Consider the following 24,071-nt stretch of genomic DNA (forward strand, 5'->3'; position numbering starts at 1 on the left):
GAGAAAATGACAAATCCAAGGAGATTAATTTTTGGCAGAGATAATCCATCATCTCTTTAGTAGATTTTTGTTGAGCACTTGCTGTGTCCTAGTGTCAAGGATAAAGGTGTCTCCTGACTCTTAGGCTGGTGTTTACTTGTACCACATCATGGGTCATGTACATAGTACTATTCATCTTTAGGAAACTGCTGTGACAATATATGGCCTTAGAAGTGGAACTTAAGGAAAAAAAAAATTTTTTTTTTTTTTAGTTCACTGGAAGTCTGTCCGAAAGTACCCTATGTACTTCATTGTAAATTAGTCTGATGTATTTCTAACTTGGGAATTCTACCCTCCAATTCTGCAAATTTTCTGTTAATGAAATGGAAACGGGACTACTGGCCATCCGCTCCTACTTGGCACCTGATCACCCTTGAGCCTCTCTCTGTTCCCTTCACAACTCTTCATCAGGAGTTACTGTAGTGCCCCTACCTCATCCTTTATGAGGAAAGAATTGTACAACTGTATTTATGCAGGGGTGAGTTCCTAGAGATGACCCATCATAATTTCAAAATCATCCTGGCCCAAACTTAGTTTTATCTTCTTTTCCCTAAACTTGCCTACTCCTCTTCCCAAGTGCCATGTCCTGGTCAGTGAAGAAAAAATGTCCCGAGGTAGCCAATTTAGAAACCTAGGAGATACCTTAGATTCATTTTTTTCTGGAAACAAAAAGAGAGTTGGGACTTTGTTAGAGATTGTGTTGAAGCTATAGATCAATTTGAAGCATATTGCCATCTTAACAATGTTAAGTCTTCTGATCCATGTACATGGTATGTCTTTGCTTTTAATTGGGTCTTTAATTCTTTCAACAATGTTTTGTAGTTTTCAATGTATAGGGCTTGCATTTCTTTAGTTGCATTTATTCCTACATATTTTATTATTTTTGATGCCATTGTAAATGTTGTTTTCTTAATTTTACTTTGGGGTTGTTTATTGCTCACATATAGAAATATAATTGATTTTTTTATTGAGATATATCACATACCATAAAATTCACTCTTTTAAGGTGTGAAATTCAGAAGTTTTTAGTTAACACTAAAAACACCACCACTAGTTAATTTGCCTTTTAATAAAGGATATTTTTTCTTATAATAAACAAAGCCCCTTACCTATTACCCATTGCTCCCCACCCCCAACTTTCAGCCCCAGGCAATCGCTAATCTACTCTCTGTCTCTCTGATTTTGCCTCTTCTGGACATTTCATATAAATTAAATCATACTGTGTTTGGCTTCTTTCATGTAGCGTAATGTTTTCAAAGTTCAACCATGTTGTAGCATGTATCAGTTCTTCATTGTTTTTATGGCTGATAATATTCCATTGTATGAGTATGCCACATTTTGTTTATCCATTCATCAGTTGATAGAATTTAGATTTTTTTCCTCCAGTTTTAGCTATCCTGAATAATACTTCTGTGAACATTTGTATACAAACTTTTGTGTGGGCATATTTTCATAAAATTGATTTGTGTGTATTGATTTTGTATCCTGCAACCTTCCTGGACTCATTTATTCTAATAGTTTTTTAGTGGATTCTTGGGCTGCCACCTGTTGTTATAAATAAAGTTTTATTGTAATTCAGCCACACTCATTAATTTACATATCGTCTCTGGCTGCTTTCATGCTACAGTGGCAGAGTCAAGTAGTTGTATGAGAGACCTGTAGCACACAAGACTGAAAATATTTACTCTCTGGCCCTTTATAGAAAAAGATTGCCAACCCCTGTTCTAGAAGGAAGAGGAAAAACTTTCTAGCCAATTAAAGACTAACTTTCATTCCCAATAGAGCTGTGAACATTGTTTGGGGGAGTGAACAGGATGATTTATTCTTACTCTTTCACCTCTGATTCTAGGATGTCTGTTTTTTCCCACACAAGCGTTCACTCTTTGGTAGATCACTCAGCCTTATTGTTCAGTTTAGGTCTTATGATTTTGTCTGGAAGGCATCTAGAAAGTATGCTTCCTTATGGAATGCTCACCACCTCTTAACTCACGGGTATCTTTCTCTTGTATGGTTCCTCAGAGGCCCGTAATTAGTCTTCTCCCTAAGTAACAAACCAACTGCATTTCTCCTGTTCTGGAGATGCCCTCCTCAGCCTTTGATCTGACTCTAAACTCATACTTGATGTGAAAATGATAAAATTCTCTTTTTCTATTATCCACTGACATCCCAACTCAAATAACCCTTACAGTGCCAATGTGGTTGTCTTTTATTTATTTATTTATTTATTTAGTATTTTTATTTTTGGCTGCGTTGGGTCTTCGTTGCTGAATGCGGGCTTTCTCTAGTTGCGGCGAGCAGGGGCTACTCTTCATTGCAGTGGTGCGTGGGCTTCTCATTGTGGTGGCTTCTCTTGTTGCAGAGCACAGGCTCTAGGCGTGCGGGCTTCAGTAGTTGTGGCACGGGGGCTCAGTAGTTGTGGCTCACAGCTTAGTTGCTCCGCAGCATGTGGGATCTTTCTGGACCAGGGCTCAAACCCGTGTCCCCTGCGTTGGCAGGCGGATTCTTAACCACTGTGCCACCAGGGAAGTCCCAATGTGGTTGGCTTTTAACCAACTAAGAACTTTTTACATCTCAATTCTTATGAAAATAAAACATACCCATTTTCACCATCTTTATTTGCTTTCTTTCCTTCCCACTGAGAGAGTTGCCTTAAAAAGGGTTTTCATTCTTCTGAAGGCACTTGTGAATCTGACAACTGTTGGTGATTGAAAATATAATGATTACTTGTGATCATCCTAATTTGACTATACAATATATTTTCTAGTAGACTAGCATTTCTAAACAGATAACAACTGCCTGACTTCCCATTTGAAGAGAGATGTATCTCTGTTCCTGGGCATTGACAGAACAGTTGAGGGACATTAAAAACCAAGTAAAGAATCAACACACAAAACCAGATAAACAATCAACACACATTAAATCAACACGCCTTAAAGTTATCTCTGCTTAGATATTTGAATCCATTTAAATATTCTTTAAGGAAATTCAGTCAAATTTTGATTTACCTATAAAGGCAATTAGTCTAATGCTCACTTGGCAGCAGTTGGCTTAGCTTGGTCAGAAGTTTCTGTTTTTATTTTTATTGTTGTTTTTAGCTCTCTGATCTGGGACAAGAATCATAACCATTCAACAAAATAAATAGATTGCTAAATAGGAAGTATAGCCCATAAATTCGTGAGAAGATATTCTTCTTGGCCAATTTAAGCCATGACTGCCATAGTTTTGTTTTGTTTTTGTCTAGTATCCACCCCACGCCCCCGCCAAAAAATTAAGTTCTTTCAACATTTTTTTTCTGCTTTTGTGTGGTTGTGTAGAGCAAGATGAGTCAGAGGGACCAGGAATTTTCCTTTTCCCTGCTTAGTGACCTCAGAGGTTGTGTATGCCATTTTGTGCTTTGAATAAAGTTGTCTGCAAAGATGAGTCACTTCTGCTTTGGTTTAATGCAGATCATTAAATAATGGGTTCTCGGGACTTCCCTGGTGGTGCAGTGGTTTAAGAATCCGCCTGCCAGTGCAGGGGACACGGGTTGCATCCCTGGTCCGGGAAGATCCCACATGCTGCGGAGCAACTAAGCCCGTGCGCCACAACTACTGAGCCTGTGCTCTAGAGCTCAGGAGCCACAACTACTGAGCCTGCGAGCCACAACTACTGAAGCCCGCGCACCTGGAGCCCGTGCTCCACAACAAGAGAAGCCACTGCAATAAGAAGCCCATGCACCACAACAAAGAGTAGCCCCCGGTCACTGAAACTAGAGAAAACCCGCGTGCAGCAACGAAGACCCAGTGCAGCCAAAAATTAATTAATTAATTAAAAAATAATAATAATAATGGGTTCTCCTTAAATAATGGGTCACAGCCATTGTAGGTCACTCCTTTTCAAAGAAGTTGCTGGAAGCCTTTCTAAACAAAGACGATTCTTCCTCATCGGTCTCCCCTGTCTCCTTGTGGTGCTATTCACACCTACCTGGGGTATCCATCCTTGTTTGCTTTTCCTTCTTGTTGGCCATTTGCAACTCTTTTCATCCTCATGAAAAATTTGGTATGCAGAGCCAGCATTAGATATTACTCTCTCCTTCTTTTTCTTTGGCTTAGCAGGGAGCTGCCATTGAATACATAGAATTCATTCCATTTTAATGAGTCCTTGCTAATAATTTTAACACACTATCTGAATGTTTGGTGAAAAACATATTCATTCAATTAATTTACTTATTGAAGAAACTACATTAATGTTGAAAGTTTCCATGTTCCTCTCTGGAATTTAACAAACCTTTTTCTTTAGTGTCTACTGAAGGTTCGTGGCTCAAACTCAACCTGCAGGAGAAATATGATTACTACTACAACATCGATTCAAAAGAGAGTTCCTGGGTCACACCTGAATCCTGCTTGCTTAAAGAATCATGGCTCATGGGAAAAGAAATTGAGGTAGGAGGTTGGTGTTTGATGGGAAGGTGTACTATATAAAGATAAGTGTGATTGCTTTTCTACTTTTGAATCATGCAATTGATGGGAAGAACTAATTTATTTGAAGACTGGATATGGAGTAAAGTCTTCACGAACTACAGCTGGACGTGGCTGCATGGTTACTGACTTTTAGAATGTTTTCCGTGTGTCAGAGCAACACCAAACAGAACTAGGGAATAAAGCTCTTGCAGCTTCTTTAGGATGACAGATTATCCTAAGAAATCAATCTCCAGGTTTTCCTTGACACCAAAGCTCAGTTAATGGTAATTCCTTGGTTGTAAGTATTCAAAATGTCTTATTTCTTTCCCCCCAACCTCAACCTATAACAAAGATACATAGGTCTATTCAAGTGAGTAATGCTTCCCCAGGAGAAATACTCTTGAAGGAATGTTCACCAAGATTGCTTTGGACTTGAGACCAAAAGTTGGACCCGGAAGATGTGAAAATTGCTCTTTGATCCAGGCATTGTAGTGTGTTTAAAGAGAAAATACTTCTAATAATTGAGTTCCATCTTGAAAAAAATAGAACTCACAAATGTAGATCTTATAGAACTGTTCACAGTCACCAGCATCAAAGATACTGCAGGGTAGCAGTATTGTGGACAGAATCACCGGTGCGGTATTTACCAAAACTCGGAGGAAAAACTGTGGCTTGGGGATGACAATGCCACAGAAATCCTGAATGACAAGAAGATAGTGAAAAATATATTTATTAACTAATTTCAAATGTGTAAAGTTCCTACAGTTTATAGGAAAATGGCATTGTGGAAATGAACTATTAGTGCTGCTTTGTTGAAAAATGAAATTATGGCCAGTATTTAAAAACCATATGCTCCCATTGAAAAGATATGTCAAACTGTGAAGAAGCAGCATTGAAGGGTTAAACTCAGAGCCAAAACTGCTCGTGTGGCATCCAAAGATGCCCTAGGTATAACTTTGTGAAGTGGAGTATCAGGATTAATAAAAAGTGGAGGGTCTTTGCTGTTAAAAAAAAAAAAAAAATTCTAGTCAATCAAATTACTGAATTTATTCAAGAATGTACATATGTCTTCTTAAAAGTATTTATGCATCTTTTATATGATTTCACTTTTAATTGTTTAAATTAACCATCACTGAGTCCAGTCACACTGGATAAGAGACATCCGCCATAGAAGCGAGTCCAGTCTTTGCTTGCGTCTCTCAAAGAACATAAAAGTAAACCCAGTTCATCATCCACATGAAGACTCCTCACAATCCCCCTTCTTCCTTTTTTTCTCATTCATCTAGGTTTCCCTGTCTGCCCGCAATAGCACTTATCTTTCCTCTCCCACCGCCTTTTCTTCAGCTCCAAGTCTTTTATTTTCTCCCAAGTTTATTTGAGTTTTCCCCTACTCATTGCAGGGATCTGCCTCCTCTGGCCTGGGCAAGAAAAGCCCAAGGACTTCATGGGCACTGCGGTCTTTCCCTCAGGAGAGGGAGGAGGTGATGCATGCTCTTACTGTAATCATCCTTGTCTCTTTTACACTCTGAGGAGATCAGGCCTCTTGCCTGGTCCCTGCCAGCATCATCTATACATCTCTACCTCCAAATCCTGAGACCATTCAACCTCATTCTCATACCATCTCAGCACAAAGTTCAGAGGATTCCAGAACCATATCACTAGAGAGAAGCTGAGCCAGTTCATCCCTCGGCTCTGGTCAGATCTTTTTTACACCAAGCCAGAAAGAGCTATGCAGATCATTTTCTGAAAGATAACATTTCCAGAAGCTGTTCTCTATGCTCCTTTCATCTGATGTGTGAAGTGTAACCATAAGAAATATCTCTTGCCAGGACATTATTGAGGAAGTCACAGCAGATTACATTCGTGAGAAGATGTGGTCTGCTACCGAAGATATGCTTCTGTGCTTTCAAGCCGCAACCTCAGGACCCCTCCTTAGGAAAGAGTATGAAGCTAGGAAATCATTTTTGTATGAACAAGAAGAGCATGTGACCAAAATACAGGTATGTGAGTCACCTACCACTCGTTACCGAAAACTGTCATTCCATGAAAATGTTTTATTTGATAATAGGACAGTCAACTACCAGCATTCTAATAAACAAATGTGACTGCAGGTTTTGTCCTTAATCAGTGCCTCTGAGTCTACTTTATTGAAGACTCCGAGATGGGAAGGATGTTGAATGATTTTTCACCTGTGGTCTTCTGGGAAGTATTCAGGACACTGTGAATAGTCAGAGTCAGGGGAATACCTGAGATCAGAGTTGAAATCCTGTTTCTCTAAAAAGGCGGATATTCTTGTGTCACCTACTGTCTGACCTCAGGTGCTTTTGAATTGGTTTCTTAGTGGTTAGTGGATGTTGAGTGGCGTCTGAGTTTCTATGCTCTTGTAGCCTGAAGAACAGAATAGCTCATGAAATAGATGTAGCATCTCTGAGGCTGTCTTCCCTCTTATATAATCTCCTTCTTCATTCAGGCCTGCAAGAGACATCCTCATTCCCGACCTTTTTCTTCTTAAGCTTGCATGACTTGTCCAAATGTTCTGGTTGGCAGGAGACGAACTTGCTAGATTTAGATGTTTCTATTCTGTGTTCCCCTAGCATCCTCTCTCAACGACCACGCTGGTTTCCAAAAGGCCATGTGTTTGTTCCTTTTTCTGCATCCAAAGTGATACTGTTATTGATGGACAGAGTTTGGTGGGTTTTTGCTTTGGCCGTAACTATTAAATTTCCAAAATTGAAAGGTTGTAAGTTGAAGGGCTTCTCTTTTGTGATCATTGGTGTACTGATCTGCGTCCCCACCTAACTTTAATATTGTGCAGGGCAGAAGATGAGTTTTTAAAACTTTTGTATTCTTGTGTCTTGCATATGATAGGTGCTCAAATATCTGAGTTTGCTCAGAGCTTAAGATGTTAGAAGGCAGGAATGATTAATTTTTTAAAAGAAATTTCTTCTATAAACTTGATACTCAAGCTTCACTGGTGGCGCAGTGGTTAAGAACCCGCCTGCCGATGCAGGGGACACGGGTTCGAGCCCTGGTCTGGGAAGATCCCACATGCCGCAGAGCAGCTAAGCCCATGTGCCATAACTACTGAGCCTGCGCTCTAGAGCCCGCAAGCCACAACTACTGAGCCCGCAAGCCACAACTACTGAAGCCCATGCACCTAGAGCCCGTGCTGTGCAACAAGAGAAGCCACCCCAATGAGAAGCCCATGCACTGCAACAAAGAGTAGCCCCCGTTCGCTGCAACTAGAGAAAGCCAGTGCACAGCAATGGAGACCCAATGCAGCCAAAAATCAAATAAATAAAATAACTAAATTTAAAAAAAAAACAACTTGATACTCAAAGGATTTTTCTAGGTGCACCCCTAAGTTTTCCAGTTTATTCCTTCTTTAAATAAATGGTAGACAAAACACACAGGAAGTGAACAAAATCTTAAGTATAACATCATCTACACTGAGGCTGAGGCTCTACTTTTGCGCAAAATTCGAAGAGTGTTAGCCAGTGTGACACAATTTGGACCAACCTCAAGCTCTCCAGTCTGCCCAGAGCTGTGTTATAGTTGGAAGACACTCTAAAGAGCCCTCTAGTATAAAATCCGCCTGATATTAGGACCCAGGGCTAAAATCATGAGAGAGCTGGGGAAAAGACGGAAACAGTCACCTGGAGCCTTTCCTGCCCACCTCAGTGGAAGCAGCAGTACTGAAGAAGAAGCCATTACACTATGAAGTCACCCCGTGATGACTTCTTTCCCCCTGCTTCCGACAGTTTTCTAACAAGGAGGGCATGAGGTCTAAAGTCAGGCTGTAGCCTGGAGATGAATATGGTCTGACCCAGAAAACCAGAAGACCATTAACCAAAGGGCATCATGCTAATCTCATTTTTTGCCGAAGTGGCTGATTCATTCTAAGTTAGGGGAATGATGTCAAATCTGTGGAACAGCTCAAACTTCTTAGCTGGCTGCATCAACCCCAGACACAGTAGTCTCAACAAGTTCAGAGAGAAAGCTCCCAGGCTGAGGGGAACCACACCCCAGCTCCACCGTGCTACCACCGACAGTCTCCTCCCAAGAAACTAAATATGGAACAGAGAGTATATGTCATCAGTAGCCAATCCTTTGTCTCAAGTGCTTAGGGGACAAGTCAGAAGGTACCCAAGTAAACACAGAGGAAGGTAATGAGAATCTATTATAACCATATTATATTTGAACAGTAAGAAAGCCCTGATAAAATGGCCAACATTTAAGAAGAGAGCCAGAAAAAAATCTCAAACAAAAATGAAAATTTTATAGCAAAAAAAAAAGAAAAATGGATATAAGTTGTAAAACATAAATTAACATCTAAGGATTCTCATATTCCAGGAGACAGAAGAAATTTTTATACTGAAACTGCTTTATGCTTTTAAGAAATTTAGTAAGATGCATGGACTTAATGAAACAAGACAGCGTGATAAAATGAAAAGATAACGCATAGCTACAGAGAGGAAGAAAAATGACATCCTAGAATGTGAATGAACTTATAACTGCAGAATGTAGCGCAGACACTGAAAGTGATGGAAACACGTGGAGAACTTGAGAAAAATCACAGAAAAAGCTAAGAATAGATGACTTAAAATACATTTTCTCATCTGAAGATGATAATACCCATTTTATCGCAGGGTTGTAGGGATTAAATGGGATAATACACATAACAGACTTTGCCCAGTATGTAGCTATTAAGTGCTCAACAAGTGTTCGAAGTGATGAGGCGGGAGAGATGGTGACTCACAGGGCAGGTAGTGGGGATCCAACATCCAGGCGGTTGGATGGCCCAGGAAGAGATCAGAAAAATCAAGACAGGAAAAAAGAGTTAGCTACAATATTTTTTTCCTTGAACTGAAGAAAGCTGAAACGCCACTTTGTAGGAAAAAGCATAGTAGTGAAATACCAGAACTTAGCCCTGAGAATTACTAAATTATTGAACTTCAGGTCAGAGAGTGCCACAAGCATCGGGGCAAAGAAAAAGAAACAAGCTTCTCTGAAGCAAGTGCAGGTTGTCAGGAGCTGCGGCAGAATGTGGGGTCAGGAGGAAGGGGGTGACCTGATAGGACAGTCCTTCATTACATTGTTGGAATGTAACTGACTACTCTTGCAGGTTGCGGGATTGTACCTTTAAGCAGAGTGAGAAAAGAGGTGAATATTTAGGGTTTTCTTGGCTAACAGAGAGATCACAGAATTTGTGCTTCAGAAGTTGGTAATTTGAATATTACTATCCTGAGTGCCCAATTATCAAGCAAGGCAACCAATTTAGCAAGCCAGATTTTCTAGAGATTGACAATTAGAATCTATAAAACAGAGCAGTAACTTCTGAGGTCTAGGTATCTTGGGAAACTCCTTTGTTACAGCTGAATTGCACAGAAAATATATTTATGGTAACAAAACAAAAACATGGCTATTATAAACTTTCACGCAAGTTCTCATACCAGTCAAGAGAGAGATTGATGTTTTTGTAAACGCTTTGTCTCTAATTGTTTATAAAAAGCTGCTTCTAAATGGCTTTATGGTTTAGAATTTTGTCTTCTTTTGCATTTTTATCAGTAGCTCCTTCCTCCCAACTTTATACTTATAATTGTTTTTAATAAAGAGCCTCTAATTAGAAGAGCCTGCTGTCTCTGGGCCTTGCACAGGAGTTGTGCTGTTAGCACAGAATGAGAAAAGCCAATCCTGAAGAAACTAAAACTTACAAACTAAAAAAGAAGAATGTTAAATTTTGACAAATAAAATAGGAAGCCAGTAGTACTCTGCTTCTATAGACCAAAACTTCAAAACCCAGCCAAGTTGCCTTGGTTTGGAAAGGTAACAATAAAAATATAAATGTAGATTCCAGAAAAATCTACATAATCATTAAAGAGATGAAGTACAAAATGAAATCTTCAGGAAAGTACTGTTGGTGAGCATTGAATCCTTAGGACATTAAAAACATAGTACAAAACGGACAAGTGGGTTCATTCCACTAATGCAAACATGCTTCAATATTAGATCTTCTGTTACTACAACAGATTCCTTATCCAGAATCTTTGAGAATCTGAGCTAATAGAGATTAATAGTGTTTCTGGAATTGAGATAATTCCAAAAAAGCAGAATGAGAAATTGAGCTAATCCCAGTATCTTGGTTGCCTTTCAATTTGGATCAAGGAATGGGGTGTATAATATTATTTGCACATTTGCACCTCTGTGCTTTAAAACAGTGTTAGCCACAAAAACACGAGTCACCATTGAGACCCATCGTGACAAATAAGTTACTAGTTAGATTGCCATTAGTATGAGTGCAATCACAGTTTATCACCATTTCCCTATTCGTCAATATTCTGTTCTCTACGTACTTTCGGTATTACAAACAATGCTGCAACAAAAATCCTTACATATTGTTTTCCTACACAGGTACTTATATTTCCTTAGGCTAGGTATATTGAAAATTAGAAACACTGGGTGAAACGCTAAATAATTTTAAATTTGATACTGCTAAATTCCCTCCAAAAAGGCTATATTCTTTTGTACTTTTCCCAACCCCTACTCCCCATCTATGTTTTTTTTCCCCTCACTGCTTGGCAATGAGTGATGTGACAACTTTCCCAAAATTTCTCAGACTGATATTCAAGGCTCCCTCAAGCTTAGAGCCATCTCACATTTTTTGTAGAGGTTCCCAATGTTTGTAGAATTGTGTTCTGTGGTTCCCTCTTTCAGCCAATTCAAGCTACCGTCTCTCTTCCAAGATCCCTCATAGTTTTTGACCCATATGCCTTCTTGTTTTCTAGCACTATGATGGATTGCTTTAAAAGCCTATTTGTAAGATGTTTCCATTGGTGGAAGCTGGATAAAGGGTACATGGGACTCAATGTATTACTGTTGCAGCTTCCTATGAGTCGATAATTATTTCAAAATTAAGTTTTTTTTAAAAGCATATTTATCATTTCTAGGGATTTAAATTGAGAGGGGAAGTTTGGAGCAAGTACTCAGTTGGGTACTTATTCCATCATGACTGTTTTGTTTTGAATCATTACCAAAAAGTACATTATTTTTTAAATGGCAATAAAATTCTGCATACCTTTTTAAAAAGAAAGAAGGAATGAGGTAGATTGATTTATGCAGATGTGAAAAGAAATTTATAAAAAATAACTGGAACAAACAAACAAAAAGCCACTTGATTTTGGGGAATTCCCTGGTGTCCCAGTGGTTAGAACTCGGCACTTTCATTGCCGTGGCCCGGGTTCAGTCCCTGGTCAGGGAGCTAAGATCCCGCAAGCTGCGCTGCGAGGCCAAAAAAAAACTTGATTTTTTTGTATTTGTCCTTTTTTAACACAGAACTTGTATTTCATTTCTAACCTGAAAAACAAAATCAGAGAATTGGAGTGAATTACAAAGATATGTTTCAATAAAAAGATTCTCAAAAATGAATTGGAATAAACTTTATAACAGCTATGGATTTATCATCCTAAAGATACCAGTTTGTGTCCACTTTTTGCAAATGTTTCCTGTAAAAGTTCTCTTTGATGGTGATAACCTTGTAAAGCTATGTTGATGAAGCCTCATTAAGCTTTATGTAAAAAATAGATGCAATAATAAAAGATCAATCACAGCACTCCTGTTTTCAGGGATCCAGAGTCATCTTCCTTTTCAGTCTGGATCACAGTGGCCCACTTGTTGGAGGAAAGCTAATTACTAGTCATTATTTTGAAGCATCTTATATTGTTACCAAATAATACCAGCACCCAATTGATCTGTTTGTATGTTTGAGGGCAATTCCATATTATTATCACTTCTCATCACCAAGGGCCTTGGTAAAATTAAACTTTCAAACCAGAAACTGGGCTTGCACCTGGTAATTCCTTTCCCAAACTTGGGGCAAGCCTCAGGTGTGAGCTGGTATGCTCTGCCCAGTTTAATGTCCACCCCTAGAGATGGTGTCCAGATGAGATTTGGAAGGGAGGATCCCTGACATTGTCCCAACTCAGTGTCTCCTGAGATGTACTCTGTCCTTGCACTTTCTAAAATAAACTGTTACATGTAAGTAATTCTGTAACTCATTATTTTCCACAGGCTTTTTGGAAGGGACATAAACAGCGGGCCTCATATATGCACAGGCGACAAATATTCATTGATAATATTCCTTCTGTTGTGAAGGTAAACACCCTTTCCTACCTTAGTGCTTGACTTAAACTTTTCCCTTCATTTTCATTTTGCTTCTAGAAGACAGACTATGTTTGAGCCTTGACATCAGAAGCGAGTCCTGGGTTTGAGTCATACCTCCACTACTCACTTAGCTGATCATCTTCAAGCAAGTCCATCAAAACACTCTATTGTCTCCAGTTCTTTATAATATATGCTCTTTCTCTAACAAGTCCAAATTGATTATTTAAATTCTGGAGGAAACCCAGCTTTATTTTATGTTCTTCTTATGGTCTTCGCTAATAATGTTTAGAATGCTCAAATTTAACAGTGCAAACCTTAGTTGTAAGGCAAATGCAAAGCCAATGACAAGAGAAAGTAGAGCTAAGTTAGGGCCTAACTTCCCACCAGCTTCCCACCGAGGCTGGTTGCTCTGAGCTTAGAGAAAGAACACGCATTGGAGTGCCCACTGTCTCAGAGCTGAAAACTAAAGAACTGTACGGCAGTGAACTTGTAGAAACTTGGAAATCCAGATGAGAGTCACAAGAGTGGGACTGGAGAGAGATGGGAATTAGATGAGATTTGTTAAGACTTTTTAAACTGTGAGGACAAAGAATGACATGTTCTAGACCCCTTGTGCATTACTAGCTCCTGAATGAAATGTCCTTTGCTTACCCTGGGACACATGCTTATTCGCTCAGAAAACCGTGGGTCACAGTTGGTCCCTCGTGAGACCTCTTGAAATGTTTTCCTGTAAAGACCTAAAGAATATTCGCTGCGTTTAAGAGATGTGGGAAGCAACCCTGAACTTAGTTTCTCATTTGATCCCCTGACCCGTGGCAACTCTCAGCAAAATGCCTTGCCCGCTTGGCTTTAATTTACTGAGATTAAAGCAAAATAGTACAAAGAGCTACATTACCTTCCCCACCATAACGTGTAACATGTTCTGAACCCCTAGGAGAAAAAGCAACGAAGGAAGTAGAAGAAGAAGATTAGGCTTTAGATGTTTATTAGTTGGTAGGCTGCTAATTTTTACTTTTTTATCAAATTATCTATCAATATTATTTTTAAAAGACTCCATAAAGAGATATGAAAGGTTATCTGGTAATTGCCTGGATTTCTCTTTTTAACTTATTTTTAGATTCAGTCCTGGTTCCGGATGGTAACAGCACGAAAGAATTACCTCTCACGACTGCAGTATTTCAGAGATCATGTAAGAGACACGCATGTGGATATTTATCCTGGCTGAGAATGAACTAAATGAATACTTTGTTGAATGTTAGCATTGAATGACTTTTATTAAATGGTGGAAATGAACACTAGGAGGAAAAAATAGGTTTTAGAACTCAATGCGATACTATTTGGAGGCTTCGTACATTTTTTTATTCAGAACTCAGGTTCAGAGTGAGACTTCACCATTCAGAACTGGAAAGGAAATGGGTGAGAGAAAACTGATGTGGGCTAGTAATGCCAGGGAGAAAAGATTCAACTTTCCAACATGACTTATAAAGTGCTTATTACTGCTAACCGATTAATTTAAATAGACGCCCGCAGGAGGAATTTTTTTAGGATCTTTGAAGAATGGATATGTGAACATAGATTGGACCATCTAAATTTGGTGGTAAAATTCTTTTCCCTTTTTAAATCTCTTTATTTAAACAGTCCCTTTGCAATCTTGTTTATATTTTAGCTAACTTATCTGCCCCTTTCTTCAAAGAGAATGCAAAAATAAACATTGACTACACCACATCTAAATACTATCAGTTCTAAATAGTGTCCCTTTTGAAAACGCTGTCACTTCTTAAATAGTTCTAAATTCTAAAATAGTGGAGTAGATGGGACTCTGGGAGGTAGTGACTGGTCTTATTTTTTTCGCAGAACAATGAAATTGTGAAAATACAGTCTCTATTGAGAGCAAACAAAGCTAGAGATGACTACAAAACATTGGGTAAGTGGGAGCATTCTGAGACAAATTATCCCTTATTAACCAGGCAAGGACAAGTTATTTCCATCTGAGTCACTTCAGTGGCTGCTCCAGAAACAGAGGATGCCCGTTATTTCCAGTAGATTTTGACCATCTCAGACCCCAGGTTCTGAACCAGTACACAAAGGAAGATGTGATGACAGGAAGTGGACCCTTCTATCTAAATGGAGTGGGGTAAATGCAGTAGATGTGATTTCTTCTTCAAAAGGAATGGACTGCATGGGGTGGGGGGATAAATTAGGAGTGTGAGATTAACATATACACACTACTATATATAAAATAGATAATCAACAAGGACCTACCGTATAGCACAGGGAACTATATTCAATATCTTATAATAACCTATAATGAAAAAGAATATTAAAAAAAATATATATATATCTGAATCACTTCACTGTATGCCTGAAACTAACACAACATTGTAAATCAACTACACTTCAATTTTTAAAAAATGGAGTTGGCATAAATGCTGATTTTTTATATTAAATTTGAGCTAGAGGCAGGAATCTAATGCAAAAGAGCCAGAAGATAAGCTTAAATTTGAATACTGTTTAATTTATTGCCTGGCCTGTGATTTTTTTTCCTCTCATTTTTTTTCCTTTCAATAAGTCAGATCAAAACTGCTCTGGGCTTTGGCAAATAGGGTGGCTTTGTGGTAACTGAACTGTAAATTTTCATTTCTTTCTCAATTCAGCATCTTCATAAAACGAAGGCATTTTTTTAAGCTGAAAAACAGATCACTTTTATTAGTCTGTCATGATTCATTTTCACCCATTCCCTCCAGAAAGGCACTGAATGCATTCAGGTTTAAAAGTTGCTGGAACCGTAATATGGCCACTTGTAAGTGCTGACTGTTAAGTTGTGTGGTTTCCTGAAATGAAAGTACCACAAAGTGGTATGAAGATATCATGAAGATGCCAAAAAGCCAGCTGTTGATAGAGGAGCTATTACATTTGAGCCATAATAATTAGTAAAGCTAAAATATTGATTTGTTTCTACCAGGCCTGTTAGCACATAAAATGATACACAAGTTCTTCAGAGCCAGGAGAGAGAACTTTAGACACAAATGTGGTGGCTTATGTTCTCTCAGCTACATGAATGAGCTCTGCTGTGTGGCTCAGGCTGTTTCTGAAATGGTCATGTCATCAGCAACATCTTTGCTGAAATAGAAGGAAAATAAATTCACATATGCTGGGCTTCCCTGGTGGCGCAGTGGTTGAGAATCTGCCTGCCAATGCAGGGGACACGGGTTCGAGCCCTGGTCTGGGAAGATCCCACATGCCGTGGAGCAACTGGGCCCGTGAGCCACAACTACTGAGCCTGAGCGTCTGGAGCCTCTGCTCCGCAACAAGAGAGGCCGCGATAGTGACAGGCCCGCGCACCGCGATGAAGAGTGGTCCCCACTCACCGCAACTGGAGAAAGCCCTCACACAGAAACGAAGACCCAACACAGCCAAAAATAAACATAATAAATAAATAATAAATAAAAAAAAATTAAAAAAAAAAAAATTCACATATGCTTCAGTGATCAGGAAGAAAAGGGTCCATGATCCAAGGTAACTTGGAATCTAGTGGAATATGAGGTATTATTATCCAGTAAATTCTGAGCCTGGAAGCAGAATTGGACCTCTAAAGCTTCCTAAGGCTTTTCTTTAACAAGTACCAATAAAGACCATCAGATGGGGAACAACAGTAATACAGATGACTCTAGATTTGGTTGTTCAGGATGAGTTCATGCTGTTAATTGTGTTGTTGGTTGAACTCTGTATTCCTTAAGTGTCAAAATACCACACAACTAAACAGAAGTATAAGGAAGCTTGAGTAGGGCCTTGGAAGTAAAAGAGAGGATGGTTATTGAGGCCGCCACAACTGGGCTGGGCTCTCTCAAGTCATCTTTTTGTTGCTGTGTCTAATCGTTCAGCATTGAAGGTCCAGGTAGTTTCTTCTTAGAGTTTACCCAGAGTAGATCTCATCACACACCTTAAAAAAAATTTTTTTTTTCAAAGTCACAGTGCAAGAGAATTAAAGCACAATTAAGGTTCAAGGCACTAAGGGAAAGCCCTTGTAGAATTTATATAGATATTCCTCTCAACAACTGAGCCTGGTCTCCTAGGTGCTGAATGCCCTCCCTGGTCCATGCTGAAAGGACAGGGACCTAATTCAATTTCTAAAATTGCTTCATTTCTGCCAAGTAGAACATGTGTTCCAGTTGTCATTCTGTCAGCTCCTGTTAGACCTTACAGTTCGCCCTTGACTGACCTTTTCTAATTCACCTTTCACCTAATTCCTGCTCCTTCCCCAAGATCTTTTGGGCTGAGGGAAAAAAAAACAAAAACTCTTTCTGCTTCCTGCAGCAAGAACAGAAATCTCTTATCTGGCTCAGCCACAAGCTCTCAGAGCCGGGGCAACTCATGTTAGCATTCTTTCCCAGGTTCCTCATCAATAAGACACTGATAGATAGAACTGTCTCCTCAGTGCGTGGTCCTGGGAACAGCCTGAGAGAGGGCTGATAAACGGGTACTAGATGAGGAATTAGTGAGGCCCAACCTTATCAGTGGCGTGCATTTATTTATATGATCAGTTTCCTCGTCCAGATTTGACCTGAGGCAGGATGATTCACTCTGGAGACCAAGCACGTCCATCGCTCTATTTTTCTGTCAATGCTTTATTTAAAGTCCTGGTTTCTTTCCTACTGATGATCCGTTCAAGCATGCCCAGTTAAAGCACGCCTTTCCTTTCCTTGCAGTTGGCTCTGAAAACCCGCCGTTAACGGTAGTACGCAAATTTGTACACCTGTTGGACCAAAGTGACTTGGATTTCCAGGAGGCGCTGGAGGTAGCACGATTAAGGGAAGAAGTGGTGACCAAGATCAGAGGCAATCAACAGCTCGAGAAAGACCTGAACCTGATGGACATTAAGATTGGGCTCCTGGTGAAGAACAGGATCACACTGGAGGTCAGTGGGGTTTGTGGGACTCTTGGTTCCCAGAAGAGAGAAGACGCTCGTATATTTGCCCACAGCACTCTGGTCCAGCTAAGTTCCTTTGGAGTCCAGAAGGAGTGGCCCAAAGTTTATTTACCATTTTCATTACCACTTTATGGTCTTAGACCTGCAAAATTCTGTGCTCCCCTTTTATGACATTTGGTAAGACTTCTTTACCATTCTGAAAGGAAATTTATGTGAAATAAAACCAACTTACATATGTACCTTCATAGCAAGGCTAAGGCCTTTCTATAAATATAAAAGAGAAATTCAAATAAATTAATTTATAGTAAAAATACATATTTCAATATGCAAATACATGGGCCTGATGCCATTAGATGTGATAAAGTTACCAGAGACTTGGGCCTCTTCACAGAATAACCACAGATTGAGAGAGCTACAGATGAGACTGGTCAGGTGAGTGGTGGAACTGGCCATGAGTTCTTTTTTCCAAAGTGGAGAACAACTCTTTGTAATATGCCCTTGAACAGCAAAGTGTGGTCTCCCTCCACCCCCCACCACTTGACATGGAATTGCCGTCCTAGAAAATTAAGTTTATATTAAAATTGTGAGGATCTATGTTGTGCTTATATGTAAAGCGATTAGATTCTAGGCTCAAGCAATTACGCACAGAATTTTGACCTACGTGAATGACCAGCGGGACATTAAAAAATCCAGCCATGCGAGATGTGGACAGTTATTTACACAGGACCATCCTACAAACTGCAGGACAGCAGAGCATCTGTGTCCTCCCCAGGCCCCGCTCACTGGAAGCCAGTGGTGTCTCCAATCCATCAGCTGTTAGCCCTCCCCCACCCACATTTCCAAAATGACCCCATACAGAGTGGCATTTCCCTAATAATAGCCTCCAAATAAATAATGCTGTAGTTTTTTATCTGTGAGAAACCTGCCAGTGTCAAAGCTCCCCAAAACTATGTGAGAAGTGTCATTTTTACCCAAGAAAAGGAGATTCCAGGGTAAGACCTCTCTCCATGTCCCTGTTCCCATGCCACGTCAGTTTTCAGAAAACCAACAGGGCAAGGCAGGGGGAGTTGACCTTCTGGATGCCCTGAGAAGGCTACAGTGGGTCAGAGGTAGAGAGCCAGCTTCTGGTGTGGTTCTGGAAAACTACCAGGTGAGCAGGCACGGGAGGCTACCAGCCAAATGGACATGGGAACGCCTCGCTCTTGTCTCCGGCCCTCACGGAGATGCCAGCAAAATAGTGCAGAGAAAATAAGGAAACGAGAGCAACTCGTAAGACAGGAAATGATCATCTTTTCTAAATATTAAGGGAAAAAACTACAAATTTAAATGTTCTGTATTTAACTCTCTTTTCATTGTTTTATCCAGAAAAACAATAGTACTTTAGTCTTTAAAAAAAAAAAAATAATGTGTTTGTATTGTTTGACACATATGAAAACTTTTAAAGTATAATATATTCCAGAAGGTCCTTCAGAGAATGCCTTTTATAGCTTTACACTGCTGTTTTACCCTACTCCCATAAAGTTGTAAACAGGAAATGCCTTGCCTTTTAAAATAAAGGCTTAGCTGCAAAAGAGTAGTAGAAATATGTAGCTTGTGGAAATACAAACGCGGCAGATTTTCAGATCTTTATGAGTGTTTAAGATTTTTTAAAGCATTACTAATTGTTAGCATTGTGAAACAAAGTTAATTTTTCGACTTATATTTTCAAACACCAAATATTTATCAAACACTGATTAGAAGTTAAACTAATGATTCTCAAGGATGTACTCTTTTGTCTTATCATTAATAGTAGCATTTTTGGTTTGATGATAAGAATCGTGCAGTTGAAGTTTTATTTACAGTAGTGAAATAATGGGGAACAACCCAAACCCGAAAACAACAAACAGAGGACAGTAGAACCAGTCTGACACGTATGTTACACAGCCACTAAAAATAACGTTTCTGAAGAATATTTAAGGGCAGGGGAAAGGGTTGCAATATAATGGAGAAGAAAATAGTACCTAAAACAGTATGATTTCATTTATTGTAAAAAATAGGTATACACTTAAGCTAAAAGAAAAAAATTAAGCTATTTTTCTTTGCATGGTAGAATTAACCATATATATATATATATTTTTTAACATCTTTATTGGGGTAAAATCGCTTTACAATGTTGTGTCAGTTTCTGCTGTATAACAAAGTGAATCAGCTATATGTATACATATATCCCCATATTCCCTCCCTCTTGTATCTCCCTCCCACCCTCCCTATCCCACCCCTCTAGGTGGTCACAAAGCACGGAGCTAATCTCCCTGTGCTATGCACCTGCTTCCCACTAGCTAGCTATTTTGCATTTGGTAGTGTATATATTCCATGCCACTCTCTCACTTCGTCCCAGCTTACCCTTCCCCCTCCCTGTGTCCTCAAGTCCATTCTCTACATCTGCGTCTTTATTCCTGTCCTGCCCCTGGGTTCATCAGAACCTTTTTTTTTTTTTTTTGATTCCATATATATGTGTTAGCATACGGTATTTGTTTTCTCTTTCTGACTTACTTCACTCTGTATGACAGACTCTAGGTCCATCCACCTCACTACAAATAACTCAGTTTTGTTTCTTTTTATGGCTGAGTAATATTCCACTGTATATATGTGCCACATCTTCTTTATCCATTCATCTGCCGATGGACCCTTAGGTTGCTTCCATGTCCTGGTATAGTTTTTAATTTTTTTAACAATGAGCATATGTTGAGAAAAAAGTTTAAAGGGAAGTGGCTTAGTTCTTACAGAGCAACTCTAGCTCTCTCTAGTAACCATGTGTCTTACAATTCTTTTAAAATTGGCGTTCCTTCTGGAAACCTTAGAAAGTCAGTGGGTGAGTGAGTGAAGTAGCTAATATTGGTTTTAAGCAAAAGAAGAGGTTTGGAAATGGAGACAGATGGCTGAAGTAGAAGTTTCTGGGAGGCATAGGGAGGAAGGAAGGTCTAGATTCAAACTAGCTTGAAGGAAAACCAAAGTAGAAATTGAAAGTAATCTTGAATTGCTAAAATTCCTATTGGTGGGTGTGTCGTATCATGTGAGTGCAGACTTGAAGGCCAGGGCTTTCTGTAACCCAGGATTGAAATTTATTGTATGGCTTAATTAAACTTCTTTGCTGCTTTATGAGCATATTTCCTTGGGTATGTTCCTTAACCTCTCTAAGCCTTGTTTTCTTCACTGGAAAATGTGCTAAGTGCCTTACGTGGATTGTTTTTATCTTCACAGAAGCTCAGTAAGATTGCTATCATTAAGCCCATTTTATAGATTTAAGGAAACTGAGTCTTAGGTTAACCTGAGCAAGGTCACAAAACTAACTGTGCTTTGCAGATACTCGTATTTTTATGACTCCAAAGCCCAAGCCGTTTGTCCTAGTCCACACCTTCTACAAAAGTGCATATACTCTAACATATTACCTGCATGCGGATATCCTGTTACCAGGGGAAGGGAAAAGATGGTGGCAACTAAGGCAACATTGAGATGTGGGAATATTATGAACAAGTTAAATACCGTTGCTCCTTCGAACCAGTATTCCTCAAATGCTCAATATTTATTGATAAGAATAGAGGACATGAGATTTCTATTAATAAAAAGCCTATACCTCTCTTTGGAACCCCTGTCTGGGTTGGCCTTTGTCCCCTTCTTCAAGCTTTCCAAAGCAAACCTCCACTCACACCAGAGCTTTTGTGAGCCAGGTGTAATTTCACAGGGAAGACAGAAGAAGGGCTTATCCCACTGAAGCGTGCTGCTCTGTCCTTGGATCTCCAGCAGACAGATGTTCCCGTGGCACAGCTGCTGGCTCTCCTCTCCCCTCCCACTTCCCCTGCAGGGCTCAGCATTTGACTCTGCTCTTTCCCTTCCTCCAGTGCTCTTCCTGTGCTGTCTTCACCAAATCTGTTAATAATGCAAAGGAACTTGGTTCTGCCCTAGAGCTCGCTTACCACCCCACCCTCTGTTCTCTTCTGTATATGTCAAAAACATTACCCTAAAGATGAAGTCTGCAGCAAAATGAAGGAATAGTCTCCAGTTTCCAGAGCTGCTTCCATTGCAAGTAGTTGGGGGACATCGGGGGTGAGGGAGGCCAGTGATGGGGAGGTTAAGTACCAAGATTTTTTTTCTTCCGTATATTTAAAATCAAGATAATCAATTTATTCCATGTATTTGGGGGAAATGAATCTCTACACATCACCAGTTATCTGAAGAGGAGAAACCTGGGTTAAATGGAACCGTAAGCCGGTTAGTCTAGTGATGTCTTAGGACTTCTTATAGATAAAGGGTATCAGGCCACCGCCTGTCTAGACTTCTCCTGAACCTCCATCTGGAGGTAACTACGCTTCCTTTCTTCATCTTGAATGTGATTTATATATTTGTGAAATAAGGGGGGAAATGTCGCCTTCTTAAAATTTTTGTAGAAATGAAAGTCAAATTCCCCCTTTCCCCATATAAACAATTAGGGGAACAGAAGTAAAGGATTAAGTCAAGTTACCCCTCTCTAAGCTGAGAATGAAGAAAAATAAAGTCATAGGCCTGGAAGGCAATGGACGTAACCACATAGAACTATCTAATCTCAAAGTTCCAAGGGTTGTTTTGTTTTTTTTTTTTTTTTCTACCTATGAGCTGACCCCAGCTATGGGAGAAGAGGGGTGCTGGGGGGTAAATAGATTTGGAGCTTGTCCTGTACAGTGGTTCTCATCCGCAGGGATAATTGGAAATGGGGACAGGCACATTTTTTGTTGTCAAAATGACAGGAGTCCCTACTGGCATTTGGTGGAGAAGGGCCCAGGATGCAAGATGGCCAGCAGTGCGCGCACAGCAAAGCATGGTAGCGCCTGCAATGCCCAGGGCCCCCCTCGGGACTGGTGGTGGAGAATCCTGACACTGGCTGCAAACAGAATCGTCATGTGGAGGCTGGGCTAAGAGCTCAGGGAAGCAGATGGAAAAAGTTGTAGGAAAAAACAATTTTCTTGCCACCTACACTCTGGGACAGCGACCCAGTGTTCAGTGGCAGAGGAGGCATTCTAGAGCTGTGGCTTTCATGTAAGTCACGTGCCATTAGTGAATCATGAAATCAATTTAGTGTATCACTTCAGCAGATTTTAAAAATGGAATAGAATAAAAGCAAATTGAAACGATCGGAGTGTGCCCCAGTAGTAAGAATAAGCATCCTTTCGTATAGTGTGTGTGGGTAAGTTTACCAATAAAAGACATAAAATGTATTTTTTACTGTGGGTCTCCGTAAAAATGTTTGGTAGATCCTTATCTAAACGACCTACTCTGGTTCGTGAGCCTTTAAGCCCCTGAAGGGGACACAGTAGCCTCAGTGACCTTTTGACAATGTTTCCAGCCACACATTTTCCACATTTCCCTGTAAATAGTTAAAGGAGCATGATTGGGAGGGAAAACCCTTAACTTTGTTAAATATTTAGAGGCTTCTCTTCGCTTCCATTTCTAATTTCTACATTGCATATTTTTTTGCAAGTGTTTCTATAGATTCAAAAGATATAATTCATTCTTTTAAAGGTTACAGTTTAGTAGTGTTTAGTATATTCCCAAAATTGTACAACTGTCACTTCTGTCTGACTCTAGAACGTTTCATCACCCCAAAAAGAAACCCCAAAGAAAATGTTCTGGAATTAGATTGTGGTGACAGTTGCACAACCTTGTGACTAGACGGAACACCACTGAATTGTACTCTTTAAAGGGATGAATTGTATAGTAAATGAATAATACTTCAATTGAAAAAATACCCACATTCATTAACACTCATTACCTATTCACTCCAACCCCCAGCCACAGCAACCTTTAGTATACTTTCTATCTTGATAGATTTACCTGTTCTGGATATTTCATATTAATAGAGTCACACAATATGTCATCTGTTGTGACCAGCTTCTTTCACTTAGCATAGTGTTTTTAAAGTTCACCATGTTGTAGTAGCGTAAATCAGTACTTCATTCCTCTTTATTGATAAATAACATTCCATTGTGTGGATACACCACATTTTGTTTGCCCATTTATCAGTTGATGGACACTTGAGTTGTTCCCTCTTTTCAACTGTTACGAGTAATTCTGCTATGAGCATTCATGTACGTGTTTTTCTGTGGACATATGTTTTCAGTTCTCTTCAGTATATACCTAACAGTGAAGTTGCTGGGTCACATGGTCACCTGTGTTTAACTTCTGAGGAACTGCCAAATAACTGTTAATGTTGAGCATCTCTTCATGTGCTTATTAGCCATTTGTAGGTGTTCTTTGGGAAAATGTCTGTTCACATCCTTTGCCCATTTTTTAATTGGGTTATTTGTCTTTTTATTTTTGAGATGTAGGAGTTCTTTATAGTATATTGTGGATACAAGTCCCTTATCTGATAAATGATTTGAAAATATTTTCTCTCATTCTATGGGTTTTCTTTATTGATAATGTACTTTGAAGCACAGAGGTTTTAATTTTTATGAAGTCCACTTTATTTTTTTCTTTTGTTGCTAGTGCTTTTA

General features: G+C 39.5%; 1 protein-coding gene across 2 annotated transcripts in view; it reads left to right on the forward strand.

Annotated features, from left to right (window-relative positions):
* IQGAP2 (IQ motif containing GTPase activating protein 2) overlaps nt 1–24,071 on the forward strand; it is a 290,309-nt gene that overhangs the window by 219,314 nt on the left and 46,924 nt on the right. For both annotated transcript variants that reach the window (XM_082375039.1, XM_082375038.1), the window contains exons 16-21: nt 4,318–4,460; nt 6,308–6,478; nt 12,546–12,629; nt 13,756–13,827; nt 14,493–14,562; nt 17,345–17,553. In XM_082375039.1, the coding sequence (XP_082231165.1) occupies nt 4,318–4,460; nt 6,308–6,478; nt 12,546–12,629; nt 13,756–13,827; nt 14,493–14,562; nt 17,345–17,553 (749 nt within the window). The remainder of the gene's footprint in view (nt 1–4,317; nt 4,461–6,307; nt 6,479–12,545; nt 12,630–13,755; nt 13,828–14,492; nt 14,563–17,344; nt 17,554–24,071) is intronic.

This window comes from Balaenoptera borealis (genome assembly GCF_965194805.1).
Source record: "Balaenoptera borealis genome assembly, chromosome: 2".
In the NCBI taxonomy this organism is placed as follows: domain Eukaryota; kingdom Metazoa; phylum Chordata; class Mammalia; order Artiodactyla; family Balaenopteridae; genus Balaenoptera; species Balaenoptera borealis.